This window comes from Lycorma delicatula, chromosome 11, assembly GCF_047948215.1.
Source record: "Lycorma delicatula isolate Av1 chromosome 11, ASM4794821v1, whole genome shotgun sequence".
NCBI classification, from domain to species: Eukaryota; Metazoa; Arthropoda; class Insecta; order Hemiptera; family Fulgoridae; genus Lycorma; species Lycorma delicatula.
Genome location: NC_134465.1, coordinates 11,303,831 through 11,323,708, shown reverse-complemented (window position 1 = coordinate 11,323,708; position 19,878 = coordinate 11,303,831). Strand labels below are relative to the sequence as shown.

At 33.0% G+C, this 19,878-nt stretch overlaps 1 protein-coding gene across 6 annotated transcripts in view; it reads left to right on the top strand.

Annotated features, from left to right (window-relative positions):
• UBL3 (ubiquitin like 3) overlaps positions 1-19,878 on the top strand; it is a 568,876-nt gene that overhangs the window by 420,622 nt on the left and 128,376 nt on the right. The window contains exon 1 of one of the 6 annotated variants that reach the window (XM_075379122.1): positions 10,406-10,545. The exons of 4 other annotated variants lie outside the window; for them this stretch is intronic. In XM_075379122.1, the coding sequence (XP_075235237.1) occupies positions 10,504-10,545 (42 nt within the window). In that variant the 5' untranslated portion in view covers positions 10,406-10,503. Of the gene's footprint in view, positions 1-10,405; positions 10,550-19,878 lie in introns of those variants that run through there. One more of the 6 variants, XM_075379127.1, reaches the window with a different exon arrangement.

The following is a 19,878-nucleotide window of genomic DNA, read 5'->3' as shown; positions in this document are numbered from 1 at the left end:
TTTTAGACCTTAAAAAGTTTGAAATCATCTTACCACATCGAACTCCTTTGACGGTAACGGCGTTTTCATTTTCGAAGAATTAAGTCGGATCAATCCCCCAGCCCAAAATCCATACCAATCCGTTACCCGTCGAGGATGAACGAGAAGTTCTTCGATCTGTTTTGGATTTTCTGATCTCCAAATTCGACAATTTTGTTTATTAACATTAAGCCGGTAAGAAGAAAATACGCTTCATCGCTAAATAATTTTTTTCGAAGATTCGTTATCGTTTAATTGTTATGTTTACAATTTCTACGCGTTGTTCAAGCGTGTACTTTTCCGTAATTTAACCTCGCTGTAACAGTAAATAAAAATCTCTACTCTTGTTTTACATACGAATAATTGGTGGAAAATGAAAAATATCAGTCAATTTTGGGACACCTTTATTACCTTATCGTTCACGAAATTTCAGATCGTGTATTTAATTTTTAAGTTGTTATTTGAATGGAAAGTCATATTGTCTTCCGATCTATTAGATATACTTACATGAGGCAAGACTCGTTATCCTCATCCTCGTTTTAAATCGATGAATATTACATTTAATAGAAAACAATCATCTAAAATGTTGAATATATCGCCATACATACCTTTTTAGGAATCTTTATTTGCTAAGAATTCATAGGCGAGGCGTCAAAAAGAGGGACAAGTAGCTCTTCAGCTAATCAGTTTTCCCTTGAAAAAAAGGGAAAAATTATGCCTTTTTTCCGTTTTCACTATTACATCTTATCATAAAAAATTTTAATTTGTCGTGTTATGCAAAATAAAATAATCTAAAAAAGGATGTTATTTGTTTCGACATTTAACGGATGTTTTCATTTTTATAAAGCCTGAAACTCTATTACATCTCTTTTCCGGTAGGAATTGATTTTATGTGGCCTTATTTGCAATCTAGTATTGCGGTAATTATAAATTCTAATGAATTACTGTTAGGTATAGTTTTTTAATATACATAATATTTTTTGTGTATTTTAATTTTTAATTTATTTATTTAGCTCATATTTATTTTAATTTTATTCAAATTAACTGTAACGTATGCAATAAACAATAACGTTTATATTAATAAAGTAGTATGAAAAAAAGTGATAACTAAAGAGAAAAAGGTGAAGGACATACAGCTGTATTGGCGCAGTTAGCAACTGCGCCAGTACGCGGTACATTTTGCGCTGCGTTGCTAACTTCATTTTGCAACAAAAAATTTTCTGAAAAATCGTTGTCTGCGTCGGAAAGGCTGTTCACAAACAGAAGAAATTTAAGATAAAAAAATTGGAAAACTATTTTCTTTAAGTCGGCCCGAAAAATGAAATGGAAATAAATCGAGATGAGATATTCAGTCTATCGATTTCGAACACCGATGAGCCGGTAACGTAATCTCATGCTACTTCATATATTTTAAATCCTATTGTTCGGTTCAATTTTAACGTAGTTTATCATTTTTTATACGCTTAATTGCAAAAAAAAAAGTTAACTCCTTTTACTTCGATTAAGGTGCAGTATGAGGTCTGCTAAGTAAAATCGAACTTAATTTTTTTAATCTTTATTATTAATTTTACAGATTGGTCCCCTTGTCCATGTCAAAGCACCGCCCTCTAATATTCACACACTTTTCCACAGCAGTGTTTCCATTTCGAGAAGCAATCCTGAATAGCTTCATTTCAAACGGCTTTTAAGGTCCGTGACGAATTTGTTTTAATGTCATCGATTGTCTCAAAACGGCGTTCTTTCAACGCCGATCTTAATTTTGGAAATAAGAAAAATCGCCAGGAGACAGGTTTGGCGAGTAGGGAGGCTGAGGGAGGGCAGTCATCTGATTTTACGCTCAAAACTGACGAATTGACAAAGGTGAGTGTGCGGACGCATTGTCGTTGTGAAGGAACCGTGCCTTGTCTCGCCACAACTCCGGTCTCTTTTTGCAGATTTCTTCTAGTAACCGTTGTAAAACGCCTAGATAGTACGCACGGTTCATTGTTTTACCTCGAGGCAAGAATTCAAAATACAGAGTGCATCACTTCGACATCGAATCGAGACTGACGTTCTTTCTTTGGGCGTGGAGATCCTTTACCGATTCATAGTGACATCGACTGAACTTTTGTCTCGATGTCGTAGCCGTAAACCCGGCTTTCGTCTCCTATTATGATCCTTTGCGTGAACGTTTCATCGTCATCGGCTTGATCAAGAAATTGCCGACAAACGTCCAGTCGATGTTCTTTCTGCTGTTCGGCCATCAAACGAGGAAAAAACTTTGCTGCAACCCGATGCGTGTTCGATTTTTCATTCAGAATGTCACGGCATAATCCGATCGTGATGCTAATCTCTTCTGCTAGATCTCTAATAGTCGATCGGCGATTTGCACGCTCAGATCTTTGATTTTCTGTAAATGGGTGTCATCGATTGAAGTCAAAGGCCTTCCTGGTCGAGGATCGTCTTCAGTTGACCGACGATCACTTTTAAGTTGTAAAGACCATTCGGTACATTGCGTACAATCCAGAGCATCATCTCCGTAAGCTTGTTTCAAAAGTCGAAACGTTTTGTGAAAGTTTTCCCCAGTTTCACGCAAAATTTTATGTGGTATCGTTACTCCTGATAATCGCACATTACAAAAATCGTTACGAACACTAAAATAATCTACTTATCCAACTAAAATAATGCTAACATACAGGTTTAATATCGGAATGAAAATAAAGGAAAATTTCAATTTATATATATATATATATATATATATATATATATATATATATCGAGAGAGAGAGAGATTGAGAGAGAGCGAGAGAATGAGAGACTCTTTTATATTTAATCAATTTCTAATCTATTAGCTGTTTGAACGTGATCGCACACTGTCACATTTTTTATGATAATTTCAGAAAATTCCATTGGACAGGTGTGATTTCACTGTCTGTATATAGAAACGAGTCACCGGAATTTTGTGTATTTTTTCATATTTTATCTAATCTGCCGAAAAAATTGTTCAACTTTAGTCATGTGTTGTTGCATTCTTTCATTTTCTGTACCAAAACTAATGTTTCTAAGTAGATGTATTATGAAATAAGTTTACAAAAGGAAAATTGAGATTTCCAGGCTCTTGTTTCCGAAAGCCGATCGGCTGGTTAGTGCTATCATATTTTACGTCATATGTATGAATAAGTTTTACTTTCCCGTCCAGCGGTATAGCTGTAGAAGGGAAAGTATTGTAATCGGTTCGATTTGGGCATATGCGGTTTTCACCGGATCTTGACGTTTTTACACCTAAGGAACCGGATGTTCGTATGTACGTGTGTATGTTCGGTCTTGCACCCCTTTATATCTCCAAAATTACTGGACCGATTTTGGTCAGATTACTTCTGTATGTGGGACATTGATGCCATTAAATTTTCAACTTAAAAGGTCAAGCGGGTGAGGCTGTAGTGTAATGTCACCCCCAGTATCTCGAGATTTAGTCCAATTAAGAAACATTTGTTAACAATTAAAAAATAATATTTAAAAAAAAATAACGAAATCGTAACCCAACCCAAAACAAAAATATCTGAGTAAATTAGTGGCTAAGTGGGTATTCTGCGTCAATAGTATCCCACTTCACCATAACGAGCGCTAGTGTTGCACTGACGAACGGCTATTGTAGTCAGAAGTTATGTTGTGTCGTTACAGGTGAGCGGTTGAATTTACCGATTGAATAATATTTAAAGTGTAAAAAAGTATGTAAAGTGTTCGCTAGTACCACCACACCTAATCCACGGGGTTGGTCTAGTGGTTAACGCGTCTTCCCAAGTCAGCTGATATGGAAGTCGACAGTTCCAGCGTTCAAGTCCTAGTAAAGCCAGAAAGCCAGATATTTTTACACGGATTTGAATATTAGATCGTGGATACCGGTGTTCTTTGGTGGTTAGGTTTCAATTAACCACACATCTCATGAACGGTCGAACTGAGAATGTACAAGACTACACTTCATTTACACTCATACATATCATCCTCATTCATCCTCTGAAGAATTATCTAAACGGTAGTTACCGGAGGCTAAACAGGAAAAAGAAAGAAAGTATCGCCACACCTAACCCACCGGGTTAGTCTAGTGGTTAACGCGTCATCCCAAATCAGCTGATTTGGAAGTCGAGAGTTACAGCGTTCAAGTCCTAGTAAAGCCAGTTATTTTTACACGGATTTGAATACTACATCATAGATACCGGTGTTCTTTGGTGGTTAACCGCACATCTCAGGAATAGTCCAACTGAGAATTTACAAGACTACACTCATACATATCATCCTCACTCATCCTCTGAAGAATTATCTAAACGGTAGTAACAGGAAAAAGAAAAAACAAAGTACGCCACATCTGCGCGAATGAAATACCGTATGCGCACGCGCTTTAGTTAGAGTCATTGAATTAAATAAACGATAAAATATTGTATTTAAATAAAATAATAATTATTTTAAATTAAGTTGTACGTGTAAGCCGTGCTTCAGAAAAAGGTCGCGTGACGGGAAAGTCCTGCAATCGTGTCGACAGCCTTTTCTTAATTATCTTTGTTCGTATTAATTTTATCATCGTTTATCTTATCATTTTCTGCTATTTTTGTGGAATAGATTTATTATTTTCAAATCTATTAATTTGCAGTTGTTTTCAGAGACCTAGTTGTAGAATCGGAGTTTTGTGCGTTAAATTTTTTTCTTTTTGATCGTTCAATTTATCTATTATTAAAACCAATATAAAAAAAATTGTTCAATTTGTTACGTTCTTATGGCTTCTTCAGGAATACTTTACCTAACAATAAATCATATAGAAAATAATTTCACATCGAACCTCGGTTACCTGTATAACACAGCACTATGATACGCGTATCCTTAAGGTTAACAGACTATTGTTGAATTTTATTAATAAAGTTTCGGATTTTCTTTTTATATTTTATAGAAACGATTTGTTTTTGCAGTTTTTTGATATGTTCTGCACATGTAGGCGCATGGTCGGAATTTATACATCAGGAATAAAGATTTTTTTTCATACTTCACGTCTTTTGCCGGGAAACAAAATTGAAAAAAATTCTTTAATCTGTTTATTTTCTCGCTATTCGCATAAAAATGTTGTTTATATACATATTTAACATCGATATAAAGTATGTAGAAATTAATGTTTTGTTGAAATATCATGTTTCGATCCGCTCGCTGTGTTTTAGGTGGTTGGTTAGTTTTATCTCATACTATCATAATTGTAAGTTATTATATTTTTCTATTGCCTTGGTGAATTTTATCAGTCTTATCGATTATAAGCTTATATGGTTTATTCAAATCGTTCGAGGTACAACGCGCAGTCCGTTACTATTCGAGGATTTTATATATCGTGAAATAATCTTTCTTCGTTATTTCATTTTTTTTTTTTTTTTGTCTTCAGTCATTTGACTGGTTTGATGCAGCTCTCCAAGATTCCCTATCTAGTGCTAGTCGTTTCATTTCAGTATACCCTCTATATCCTACATCCCCAACAATTTGTTTTACATACTCCAAACGTGGCCTGCCTACACAATTTTTCCCTTCTACCTGTCCTTCCAATATTAAAGCGACTATTCCAGGATGCCTTAGTATGTGGCCTATAAGTCTGTCTCTTCTTTTAACTATATTTTTCCAAATGCTTCTTTCTTCATCTATTTGCCGCAATACCTCTTCATTTGTCACTTTATCCACCCGTCTGATTTTTAACGTTCTCCTATAGCACCGCATTTCAAAAGCTTCTAATCTTTTCTTCTCAGATACTCCGATCGTCCAAGTTTCACTTCCATATAAAGCGACACTCCAAACATACACTTTCAAAAATCTTTTCCTGACATTTAATTTAATTTTTGATGTAAACAAATTATATTTCTTACTGAAGGCTCGTTTAGCTTGTGCTATTCGGCATTTTATATCGCTCCTGCTTCGTCCATCTTTAGTAATTTTACTTCCCAAATAACAAAATTCTTCTACCTCCATAATCTTTTCTCCTCCTATTTTCACATTCAGCGGTCCATCTTTGTTATTTCTACTACATTTCATTACTTTTGTTTTGTTCTTGTTTATTTTCATGCGATAGTTCTTGCGTAGGACTTCATCTATGCCGTTCATTGTTTCTTCTAAATCCTTTTTACTCTCGGCTAGAATTACTATATCATTAGCAAATCGTAGCATCTTTATCTTTTCACCTTGTACTGTTACTCCGAATCTAAATTGTTCTTTAACATCATTAACTGCTAGTTCCATGTAAAGATTAAAAAGTAACGGAGATAGGGAACATCCTTGTCGGACTCCCTTTCTTATTAGGGCTTCTTTCTTATGTTCTTCAATTGTTATTGTTGCCGTTTGGTTCCTGTACATGTTAGCAATTGTTCTTCTATCTCTGTATTTGAACCATAATTTTTTTAAAATGCTGAACATTTTATTCCAGTCTACGTTATCGAAAGCCTTTTCTAGGTCTATAAACGCCAAGTATGTCGGTTTGTTTTTCTTTAATCTTCCTTCTACTATTAATCTGAGGCCTAAAATTGCTTCCCTTGTCCCTATATTTTTCCTGAAACCAAATCGGTCTTCTCCTAACACTTCTTCCACTCTCCTCTCAATTCTTCTGTATAAAATTCTGGTTAAGATTTTTGATGCATGACTACTTAAACTAATTGTTCTGTATTCTTCACATTTATCTGCCCCTGCTTTCTTTGGTATCATAACTACAACACTTTTTTTGAAGTCTGATGGAAATTCCCCATTTTCATAAATATTACACACCAGTTATTTCATTTAATGAATAAAATTGAAAACCTTTTTTCGATTTGTTTTATTCCATCAGTATGTTATTAAGCAGATTGATTATCGAAATTAAAAGAAAAAAAGTAACGTAAAGAAATTCAAATCTAAATTTTCGAATCTAATCCCGGTTGAGGGCTGGATAATGTAATTTCAAACTACGTTTAAATAACGGATAGTAATTAAAAATTATGAGAAAATATAGTTTTTTTTAATGACGTTTACATAAATATTCATCGTAAATTTTTTCAGGAATCTAGATGTTGGATATCGTTTACTTAAAAACATTTTAACCGCCTGTAATTCATTCTAATAAAGCTGCAATGGTGTTTACGTTTCTTTAATATAATTGACCGACAGTATTGAAACTTAGACAAATTAAAAAGAAAAAAGGAAATATAAATTACGAAACTGCGTTGTAATTTACAGATCCGCTGTGCATTCTTAGAAAACTGATTGTGTTCTTGGTAGTAATTTAAACTTTAAAAACCCTAATTCTTGCAGTATGAGTCGCAATAGGTTATTACGACGTAGAGTACAGTCACCTCACGTACATCACATTGAACATTAACTTCAGTTTTTTAATTTTTTGTTTTTTAAATTGAACGCTGCACGAAATTAAATTAATAAAACAAAATACAAAACTGAACATTATTGATTGTGGAAGTTTTAGCTAATATCAAAATAATCTTATTGTACTACGGGCGCTACGCCTAGACATCTGACATTACTTACCGGCTAATGACTGGGGAAAAATGCGCTTCCTGTAAATATCTCTATTATACCTCTTAATACCTCTGTTTGTATTTTTCAGGGTTATATTTTCTTAATTAGCTACATTAAGGTGTAATAAATCATATAACAAATAAGTGTATATATACCAACTAAATTGACGGCTTTTTCAAAAAGGACGCGACCTTATAATTAAGAAGGTAGATGTCATGCATAGATAAATTTTATTTCTCCGTACGTGTCAGTTGGCAACACTGTACTCAAGGTTAGCAGTTTGTGGCTTAAAATATCCTTCTTATGCACTTGTGCTATAACGGTATAAATTCGTCTCTATTGTGTTAACTATGTCGTTTTCCATGGACGAACGCGTGTTTTTTATTGATACTTGTTGCGCGTATAAATCTTATGAACGAGTGAAAGACGAGTTTTGGATAAAATTTCTCGATTCTTCAGTTCCTAATAAATCGACATTATAGCGTTCCATTAATAAATTTCGTGAGACCGGGAGTGTCGACGATCGGAAAGCGCTGGTCGATCGTCACTGTTAACAGTAGACGTCTGAAGGGTGTGAAAGAACGTTTGACTCGCTCACTCAGAAAATCCCTCAGAAAGTTATCGTCACAGGCCGGGCTTTCACTATCTACAATGTTCAGGGCTACTAAAGAATTACAACCGTAGGCTTATCGCATCTGTGTTGATCAAGAACTGAAAAGGGTAGATCGCGGAAAACGTTTACAGTATTGCTATCCGTTTCGTTCTCTTGTTAATGATAACGGTATTGAAGTTTTGGGTCGTGTTTATGTCGGTGACGAGGCACGGTTTCACTCGGATGGCTACATTACCAGCCAAAACTGCCGACTATGGAGCGCTGAAAATCCTAACGCGTTTCACGAACGACCATTACACGCACCTAAAACTGTGTGTGTATCCGGCGTCATGTATTAGGGCCTTTATTTTTTGAAGTATCTGTAGATTGTGTGTTTTATCGCAGTTTAATCGAACGGTTTATTGCCACGTTAGATTTGCACGAACGAGAATGTCGGTCCCAGCAGGATAACGCAACGCGTCATACCGCTAATGAATCGCCGGAGATGTTACGGGAAGTTTTCGGCCATCGTTTGGTATCAAAAGGGTTGGCCTCCAAGATCCCCATACACCGCCAGACTTTTTCCTTTTGGAATATTTAAAAATTGTTAAATATTTAAACCGATCTTCATTCTTTGACGAATTGAATGCTGTCATTGAAAGTAAGATTACAAACTTTACGGGAAGGAGTGCAAATGTTATGAAACGCGTACGAACCTGCATCGGGATCACAGAAAATGATTTTGACTATCTATTGTAACGTTCCATAGAACTAGAAATTAATGATGTTAAAGAACTATTTAGATCCGGAGTAACAGTACAAGCTGAAAAGATAAAGATGCTACGATTTGCCGATGATATAGTAATTCTAGCGGAGAGTAAAAAGGATTTTGAAGAAACAATGAACGGCACGGATGAAGTCCTATGCAAGAAATACCGCATGAAAATAAACAAGAGCAAAACGAAAGAAATGAAATGTAGTAGAAATAACGAAGATGGACCACTGAATGTGAAAATTGGAAGAGAAAAGATCACGGAGGTAGAAGAATTTTGTTATTTGGGAAGTAGAATTACTAAAGATGGACGAAGCAGGAGCGACATAAAATGCCGAATAGCACAGGCGAAACGAGCTTTCAGTCTGAAATATAATTTGCTTACATCAAAAATTAAATTAAATGTCAGGAAAAGATTTTTGAAAGTATATGTTTGGAGCGTCGCTTTATACGGAAGTGAAACTTGGAAGTGAAACTTGGACGATCGGAGTACCTGAGAAGAAAAGATTAGAAGCTTTTGAAATGCGGTGCTATAGGATAATGTTAATCAGAATGTAAATCTGATGCGTGGATAAAGTGACAGATGAAGAGGTGTTGCGGCAAATCGATGAAGAAAGAAGCATTTGGAAAAATATAGTTAAAAGAAGAGACAGACTTCTAGATCACATATTAAGGCATCCTGGAATAGTCGCTTTTATATTAGAGGATCAGGTAGAAGGAAAAAATTGTTTAGGCAGGCATCGTTTGGAATATGTAAAACATTGTTATGGATGTGGGATGTAGGTGGTATACCGAAATGAAAGGACTAGCACCAGATAGGGAATCTTGGAGAGCTGCATCAAACCAGTCAAATGACTGAAGAAAATAAAATGGAAAGTTATTAAAGTTAATTGGAATACTGTTGTATACGTATTTTATTAAATTAATATTTTTGTATTAAATTCACGACGTCAAACAGTGGGGTTGCGTCTTTTTTAAAATAAAATATCAAGAGATCAATTTAAATTAGGAAACTGTTTTTTTTTTATTAATAAGGTAGCTTTTTATTAATTTTTTAATAGTATTATTTAGGAGACAGAACTTATTTGATTTTTGTTTTGTAGTGTAAAATGATTTTTATTTTTTAATTAAGATTTTACTTTTTCAAGGTCGATATATTAAGAGAGAAAAAAACTTTATTTTAATTTGTGTCTATTAAATAGAAGTATTGTTGTCGAGCGGATGCCGGTGTATGTGCGTCGGCTTAAATCGTAAACATGCACGTGTGCGTTGTGTACAGTTATTTGTATGATGATGAAAGAATGACTCACAGACATGTCTAAACATGTTCTTCGACGAATTCACTCAACTGTTCTATGATTTACTCGACCTACTATCTTCCGGTTTGACAAAGATATTGTGTGTTTTTTCTATTTAAATTTTAAACGTTGCCGTTTAAAATGTAGTGTAATATTTTTGTATCGCTATCTTTTTTTTTTTTAATATACGTTTGCAACGCGGCGATGTCTTCTTGATAATTGTTAGTTGCGTCTTGTTCTTTATACGTCTCGGTTGCTCGTTACTATTGGGTATTGTTTTAACGTGTATAATTTGTTAATTTTTTTTTTTATGTTACTAAATTATGGAAATGAATTGGAAATTGTTATTAGCGTATGATTATCAGGTTGGTATGTATTGTTTTTTTTTTATTATATATTTATAAATCTAATTTTTATAATGCAGTACATTATTAAATTGACCGGTTTGAATTGCAATCCCTCATACTTTTCTGTTTGTTTTTTTTTTTTATTAGTGTTTATTTTAAATTAGTTGTACAGTATAATTTGTTTATATTTTATTTTAACTTTAATTTCCCTTACTCGTTTTATTGTCTTCACTTTCTTTTAAATCACCATTGATTAAATTTAGATACCTTAAAATGTACTGACAACTCAAAAAGTCTTCGTGAATTCAATTTATTTATAAAACCCCTTAACCCCTGCGAAAATATAAAGGAAAAAAATCACTTTTTGTTTCCAAAGTTTGTGCAGGTTTTCTTTTCTTCTTGAAAGCTCTCCTGGTTAGTTTTATTCTTTGCTTTCTGCTATCATTTGCGTATTAATTTTAGCAGCGGCGACTCCTAACTAAAATTAGTGGGGGTGCTGCTCCAGAAATTTTTTTTCTGGACCTTTTCAAGGGCATTGTTAAACTTTTCCGTAAAATAAAAAAGAACCGGAAAAAATGTTTCGATAGAATAGCTGGAAGCAGGATAATAATATAATTCTACACTTTATCGCATTCAAGATTATGGTACACGGGTTTTAAGCGCGTTGTGCTTAAAAACCATATACGCTTTAACGGAATAAATAATAAAATGTCAGTACAGATAATATTTTTTAGTATTGTTAGATAGTAACTTAATAAAATGTCCGCTTAAAAACACCATAGTCCAGCGGTGCTTAATCTAAATTTCTATGTATACAGAAACAAAAACATAATTTGTTTTTATTTATTACCTGCCCTTCCAGCGTATTTTTGAACAGATTTGGCGATCTGAGAGAGCCCTTGCTTTCCGCAATCTTTTGATCGCTAGTAAAAAAAATCTACCATCCACTAGTGACCAGGGTCGGCATTGCGGGATCGACAGTGCCGTCTCTTTCTCACAGCCTCCTGTGATCCCAAACAGCTGGAACTGTGAAGCTCACAGTTTCGTACAAAGATTTTTGTATTTTTTTCATAAATTGGGGGATGGCTATTGACATTAAGCTTAAGTATTATATATTGTACAATTATAAAGAAAGAATTAAAGAAAAAAGGACGTTATCGATAATATCAAGTGGAAATGGTGCTGCAGTTCCACAGTGCCTATACGCGAGCCGCCACTGAATTTTAGTATTTAAATTACAAAAATCTTCCATTTCTGGTTTATTATGTTCTTTTATTTTCATATCTAATTATGCGTTATTATAAATTTATTATTTGTTAATTAGACTCGAAATGGCTTTATATTTCTCTAATCATATAGCAACCAGTATTGCACGTCTTTATTTATTTAGCAGACCGAGGACAATGTGAAGCTACATTCATTTCCCCTTTTTTTTATGCGTTTTCTTTCCTTGTGCTCCAATAGTTCATTCTTTCGCTTTGTTTTTGCTTTCTCTCTTCTGTCTAGATGTTAATGGTTTTTTCTCGCTTTTTTTATGAATCCCCTTGAAATTTAGTTGCAATTTTCTGAACGTTGTTCTGTCATACTATTTCTTAAATATTTTCATTTTTTTTTTAGTTTTTTTTTTAAACTGCTGAGGTCCATTGAATTCCGTTTTTTTTTGGTTGTAAATGCGGTTGAAGATTTGTTTTGTGAATTTGTTATCATTCATTCTTTTAAAGTGGCCGAAGAATTTGGCTCTTTTTTTCTGATGGAGTCTGACATCTTTATAAATATTTAAAGTTAAACATAAACGTTAGGGCTCACCCGACCGTTTAGCCACGGGCCTACCCCCCTGACCCAGATCCTCGACGCGTTCATATCCTCACGTTTGTTAGATTATTAAGTGTTATAGGAAGAAATATTAACGTGTGGAGAATATTTTTCTGAACGTTGGTGTTTTTATATTTAAAATAGGCTTAAAGAGTGAGTAGATATACAATTTAATAGTTTTTAATAGAAATATAATGTTTAACGCTAGCCATATTGATAACACGGAGTCGGTCTTGTGTATGTTTGTGTGAGTTTGCGTTTACTTGCCGGGCCAGTTGCTGTTGTTGGTGCAAAAAGGACTACGTAGTGCGACGGGCGGCTGCGCGCAGCCGAGTCTCTTCCGCTCCCTTAGCTACCTTTGTCTTTCTGTCGCTCAGTCCGTTGTAACGTACTTTTATATAATTCGTTAAATAAATTCTTTTTTTACTGCTGAATGTTAACTAATAATCTCTTTTCTTTTATTAATAACTTGAATAATAATTATAAAAATAATTAATTTGAATATTAATAAGAATTGTTAATACTAGATTTAAATTTAATAATAAATTATAAATATTTATTATACGGTGGTTAGGTAAGTTTTTTCCGCTAGATTGTAACGCTTCATTCAAAATAAAAATGTGAGCACACAACAAACAACCAACGCACCGTGCCTTTTTATTAGAGAACATCGTGATAATCAATGAAGTTTTTAGTAGATGTTTGTTTAAAGTAACACCGGCGTTTCTTTCTGTTTATTTTAATTAATATTCCAACTCATATGAAAAGGTTGTATTATTAGAAATTTTTCGTCGGTAAATAATTTTCAAATACGTTCTATTACGGATGAAATCCTTGTAAAAAGGTTAAATTTATTTTCAAATCTGATTTTCGTGTGCGATTGACGTTGTTGTATTGAAAAATTTGTATAAATCGATTGAAAAATACACGATAATGGATGTGTGTCTTTATTATTCTTCATTCGATTTTCTTGTAGCATTTCACACATATAATACCTAATAAAATATCAAAATGAATGCTGTATATACCAAATTGTAATAGTTTAGGCGATCTGACGTGAATCACAAATCATTCGTGAAAACTTCATAGGCATTCTCAAGGATAACCAAGCGATCCTGTGTGCCTTGCCGACTAAAGAATACGATAAATGAAGTGATATTCGGTACCTCGCTGAGATAAATATACGGTTGCAATCGACATGGAAATGTTGGTGATATACAGCCCTGATTGTTCACTACATTAATCGATTTTATCGTGCAGTAAACATTATTACTTTCATTGAAAGCAATCGTGATCGATATTTCTTTTACTTCAATGCGTTACAGCCATATAAGAAAGACGGGGAAATTAATGTAGTTTTTAAGAAATAATAATTTATATACGATGTTACGTTTAGGTAACTGAAAGTTTCAGAATATCCTTGTACGAAAATTTACCTCGTTGTTTGCTACAGAGTTTATTTGGACCTTTTCTACTAAAGGACTCCACGGCTTAAATCTTTTAAAGCGAAACGAGGGTTAGTTATGTTTGGTTAGGTTATGTTGATATTCGTACGATTAGTCAGTACACAGAATCAGCATAATCTAACCAAACATAACGTACTCTCGCTTCGCTCGCTAACCTCGACTAATTAACAGTAATGCTTTGATTATTTAAATAAACTCAATAATTACTGTTTATAGTTGTTATTATTTTAATCTCCGACTTCTCCACTCATTTTGGAAGATTTTTAGAAGATCCACTCATTTTTCCAATTCAACGTTGTTTTCATCTCCGTGGTGAAATGGTAAAGTCTCTGCTATTCGTCCGGAGATCCGCGTTCGAGTCCCGTTCGGTTAGGCGTTGCATTTTTTATTAGTTAAAAAATGCATTATTATCCGATCATAATAACTGTTAATGACTAAAGTCAGCCAGACGTTTTATTTTATAAATAAATGTTGAAAACATATTCTTGTAAGTTACCTCGCAGTGAAAATCATACGATACGTGATCAGGGTTGTAAGCGAATGCTCCTCCATAATTTCTTTCTATCCGGTTTTCCTTTAAACGGATATTACTACATCGACAAGTGTTTGAGAAATTATACTTTCACTATAAACTTCGATAAATTCTTCATCTTTTTTTATATTCTCGTATTTTCAGAACGGGTAGTTATTAAAACGTCTTGAAACAGTAATTCTCATTCATTTTATATCGGCTTAAATAAATATGTGATGGTTGTACAAGCGGCACTAATCGGATCAATTTTTCTGTGAGTAATGATGTTTTATTATTTTTCTGTTTACGTCAACTCGTGGATCTTGTAGGGTCGAGTATCGTCGGCGTTTCAGTGGGCTCGACGTATTGATGTGCAAAATTATATTCAGCTCATTCAAGACAAGGGAAACAACTTTATTTCTTATTCTTTCTAATAAGTCTGGCACGGTATTATTATTCTGTGAAATGGTTTTGCCATTTTTTGGAGTGACTTTGTCATTTGTCAGGTCTCCTATAACCGTTAACGATTTTGGCATTCAAAGTTGTATGATAGATCCTCTTCAAAATTAAATTTCGCCCGATAGAGAAAACACGAAAAGTATTTTGTATTTCAAGTGTAATATCTTTTGGGCTTGATGAAGTATTTGTAATTGCATCTGTAATAAGAAAGAGTAAAGTTCCATGATGTTTCTTGATTGCATATAGAAGTTTTTTTTTTTTTTTTATAAAATACCGATACGAAGGATGGAAGTCCTTCTTTTTAGGTAGATTTTATAAGAAAGCTGCCTCTTGTAATGGGTACCATGATTCACTTCCGGAAAATTTCGACATATCTTCGCGTTTTACATCCCTCAAACCCCAAAACCACCGTCAGCTCAAAAGTTTATATATACATTTATATGTAGTTCACTTTCATATGGACACGATAACAGCCGTCATTTTGCAAATTACGTAATTTTTCAAATTGTTCCCTAAAAAAAATCGACCCCCGTCAAAATCTTGGTCGAGTTCTTTAACGACCAAAATCGGACCATGGGGGTGAAAATCGGGGGGCCTTTTTCGAAAAAAAAAACATAGTATTGCTATAACATTAAGTAAATATTGAATTTCTTTAAAGTTCCTACGATTCTTTGGATAAGGGCCTAAAACTTATGCAAGTAAATTTTTTTTATATCACCAAACATTGGCTCAGGGGGTGGAAAAAATGGGGTTTTGAAGCCAAAAAATATTATACCTCCCTTAATAGGCACAGTATCGCATCGCTTTGAAGTGGTCGTTAATTCTTTAAACATTATCTAAAACCTTTGTCTAAAGGAATTTTTGATATGCCCAAACTTACAAGGGATGACCAATCCCCAAAAAAAAAAAACGCTTTAACTTTTTTATTACGTAAAACATGGATTTCAATTAAAGTTCTTTCTATTCTTCGTATAAGGGTCTAAAACTTATCTAAGTAAAGTTTTTTGATATAACAAACTATTGACCCGGGGATTAGAAAAGGCACTTTAATAGGCACAGTATCGAATCGGTTTAAAGTGTTAGTTAGTCCTCTAAAGATTATCTAAAACTTTTGTCTGAAACAATTTTTGATGTGATCAACCCGTGCGTCAAGGGATGACCAGAATGTTGCTTGAATTATAAGATGGGGCTTGTTGTATGCTAAACATGTGAAACTTTATTCGCTTGCAAACATTGTCGTATTGAGTAAATTTGATGTTTTTCTTAACTTTTTTTTATCCCCTCCTTAGCACAGGTGAAATAATTTTTTAAACTTTTTTTTTTATAATATATTGATTTATTAACCTCTGATTGTAAAAAAAGTTTTACAATAAGTAATAATTCAATGATAACATTAAAAAAAAATCAGAAGTTATTGAGGAATAAAATTTTATATATCTTTAATTAAAAAAAGGAAATGAAGGCGGATTCGAACCTTCCCCTTGTAAGAGCCAAATATTTCATTAATTAAACTTTTATTTGGCTATAACTCTGGTACCGATGAAAATAAGTACCTCTTACGATTTATCGTTGAAAAGCTCTCAATGAGGTCTTATTACTGCAGTTAAGAAAAACTTCAAAATTCTAATGTTTCGGATTTTGGGTTTTTCTGGACACTTTGGTCTAGCCGATTGCAATAAAAAAATTAGATGTTACAATAGTCCTAAATCCAAAATTTCAACGCTCTACGCACAATCATTTTTGAGTTATGCGAGATACATCAGCAGATACGTACGTATAGACGTCTCTCCGAAAATAGTCAAAATGGATTCAGGGATAGTCGAATGTAAATTTCCATTGAAATCTAGAAACCGAAATTTTTCGCCTCACAATACTTCCTTTACTTCATACAACGGTGTAAAAATCGATATTTATAAATAGCAGTTAATTACTTTAATCGGTCTCAAATTATTTTTAATGGTAACTGGTCCCTGGTTATTGAACTCGCTGCTGTAACAATTCGATTTCGCAGATCTTGAAGAGTAGCAGGCGTAATCGGTAAATCCACCGGGTTGATGTAGTGGTTAACTCGTCATCGCAATTCAGCTGATTTCGAAGTCGGGATTTTTAAGGTTCAAATCCTAGCAAAGACAAGAATAACTTTTTTACGGATTTGAATATTAGATAGCGGATACCAGTCTTCTTTGGTGGTTGGGATTCAATTAACTACACAACTCAGGAACGATCGACCTGACACTGTACATGACTACACTTCATTTACATTCATATATATCATCTTCATTCATCCTCTGAAGTAATACCTTACGGTAGTTAAACAGAAAAAAAGATAATATGACCGTGAAGTAAAAGGTTATATATATATATATGTTGTTGTTTATATTCTAATGTCGATATATTACAAAATAGAATTATAAGGTAGAAAAATAAATTATTATAAAAAATATTTAAAAAAAAGCAAATAAAAATTTAAAAAAATTTATTATAAAGAAAAATATTATTAAATTTGCTATTTAAAAATTAGAGATAAAACATTTAATTTAATAGAACGTAATAATAATATTAAAAATGCTTATTGTATTAAAAAAAAAAAAAAATTTAATATTTAAATGGCTTGTAAATAATGAGGTGGTATTTAATAATTAAAGATCCATCACTCTGTATTTAAATAAGAGCGCGCGTGCGCGCGCAAAATGAAGTGGTATTTAAAAATTAAATATCCGATGTTTATTCTAATATAAACGAGGTGAGGGATTTAAATGGACTTTTATTTAAAATCAGTAAGAGATAGATATTTAATAATATTTTTTTTTTTTTTTTTTTTTTACATAAAATATTTATTTATTTTTTTACAATTTAAAACTTACATAATCACCGACAGACCTAAGTCTGTCGACAGATATACTAAAGAATTATTATTACATTATTAAGTGGTTAATGCAATAACCAATTTTATGTAACAACTACAGATATTATTAGTTTTTATAATAGTTATAATAGTTACAATAGTTATAATAGTAGTACAATTATAAAAATTAATTTAATAAAATTAAAGTATATATTTAAAAACTAATAAACAAATTATTTCTTTAATATTTGTTATGGATACAAATATTAAATATTAGATTTAGTAACTAAAAATATATTCAAGAAACAAAACTATACTTAATTACAACAACGAATTACACAATTAATATCTTGTTGCAACAATTACATAAAGAATTATATCATCAGCGTTGCAAAAGACGTGAATTAGAGATCGCGCTTGACATATCATTAACGTACAGATTAAAAAGTGTTGGGCCCAAGATAGACAAAATATACTTTAATAATTAAAAATAAATTATTGTTTTTATTTTTATGTAAAATATTTGTTTATCAAACCAAATTAATTATATAATTTTAAGGGGTTGTAAATGGGTAAAACCCCCCAAATTACAAAGTTGTTTATTTCATTATAGTTTTGGACAATCAAATATTTAGGTAGATTTCATAAGAAAGCTAATTATTGTAATGGTACCATGATTCGAGTTACGGAAAATTTCGACATATCTTCCCGTTTCACATTCCCCAGACCCCAAAACTGTGAGCTCAAAAGTTTATATATATATTATATTCTTGTGGACACGATAACTGCCGTAATTTTGCACCAATCACTTTTAAATTGTTCCTTAAAAATAACTCTCGGTCGAGTTTGTTAACGTCCAAAATTGCACCATTGGGGTACAAATCGGGTGGCTTTTTCGTAAAAAAAAAAAAATTATATTGCTATAACTTTCTTATTAAGTAAAATATCGAATTCGTTCCTACTATTCTTTCCATGAAGGCCTAAAACGTGCTTAAGTAAGTTTTTTGATATCACCAACCATCGGCCCAGGGGTTTGAAAAAATGTGGTTTTGAAGAGAAAAATCATCATACCTCCATTAATAGGCACAGTGTCGATCGGTTTAAAGTGGTCGTTAATTCTCAAAATATTACCTAAAACCTTTGTCTGAAACAATTTTTGATATGACCGACCAAAATTTTGCTGGAATAGGTGGGCTTGTCGTATGCTAAACATATGAAACTTTTTTAACATGCGATCATTATCGTTTTGAGTAAATTTGAAGTTTTTCTTAATTTTAAGGTGGATATCTATTTTATCCCCTAATTAGCACCGGTGATATCTGCCTCCGCCTTCTGGCGTGCCGAAAGGGATTTTTTTTAATCGAATTTAATAAAAAATGATTTTATAAATAAAAATGATATATTAAAAAGAACAAAATAGAATGATTATCGAACATATTATATGGAACGTAAACATTTCTATTTAAATATATTAATTATAATCACGTGAAAGATTTGAAGAAAAAAAACGGGTGATATTAGCGTACAAATTCGGTTTTCTATTGATTATATTGTAAATTTCGCTTAATGTATGCAAATTATTCATAAAGAGGTGTAGAAATTCATTAATTAACTTTTCTGGCTCATTTACTCTATTCAGGAACAGATTTGGTAGCGGCGACAATGTAATGTAATAATCAATAATCTTCTTGTGGAACGAAATATAGTTTCTTTTTTTAATAAATTACCACTCCGGGGCGGTGTGGTGGCGTCTTGGCCTTTAATCTGCAGGTCCCGGTTTTGAATCCCGGTCAGGCATTTCGTGTTTCATACGCTACAAAATTACATTTCTATATCCCACTTACAAGCTAACATAAGATATCGCCACGTAAGTCTAATTATGTGATGATATCATCAAAAAGAAAAAAAAAGTATATATAAATTTAGAGTTATCTGCGAGACTTACCGTACGGCTTATAATTTCATTGTAATTTTTTTGGATATGTTTTTATATTCGTTAGTGGATTTCGTATTAAGTGCGTATACGTTGAACGCCAGAAACTATAAAATATTTCACTTTTTTTAATTTTATCACAGATTAGATGGAGCACCGACCCGACTCTACTCGATTATCATTTTTCAACCGTTGTTAGATGTATTGTGCGGCCATCGGAACGAAATAAAGAATCCGGATCGGTTCAGCGCTAGCCAAAATCATGTTAACGATAAATCGCTCGTAGTTCTTCAAGTTTCCGGTATTACCAGAATTAACCTGTAGG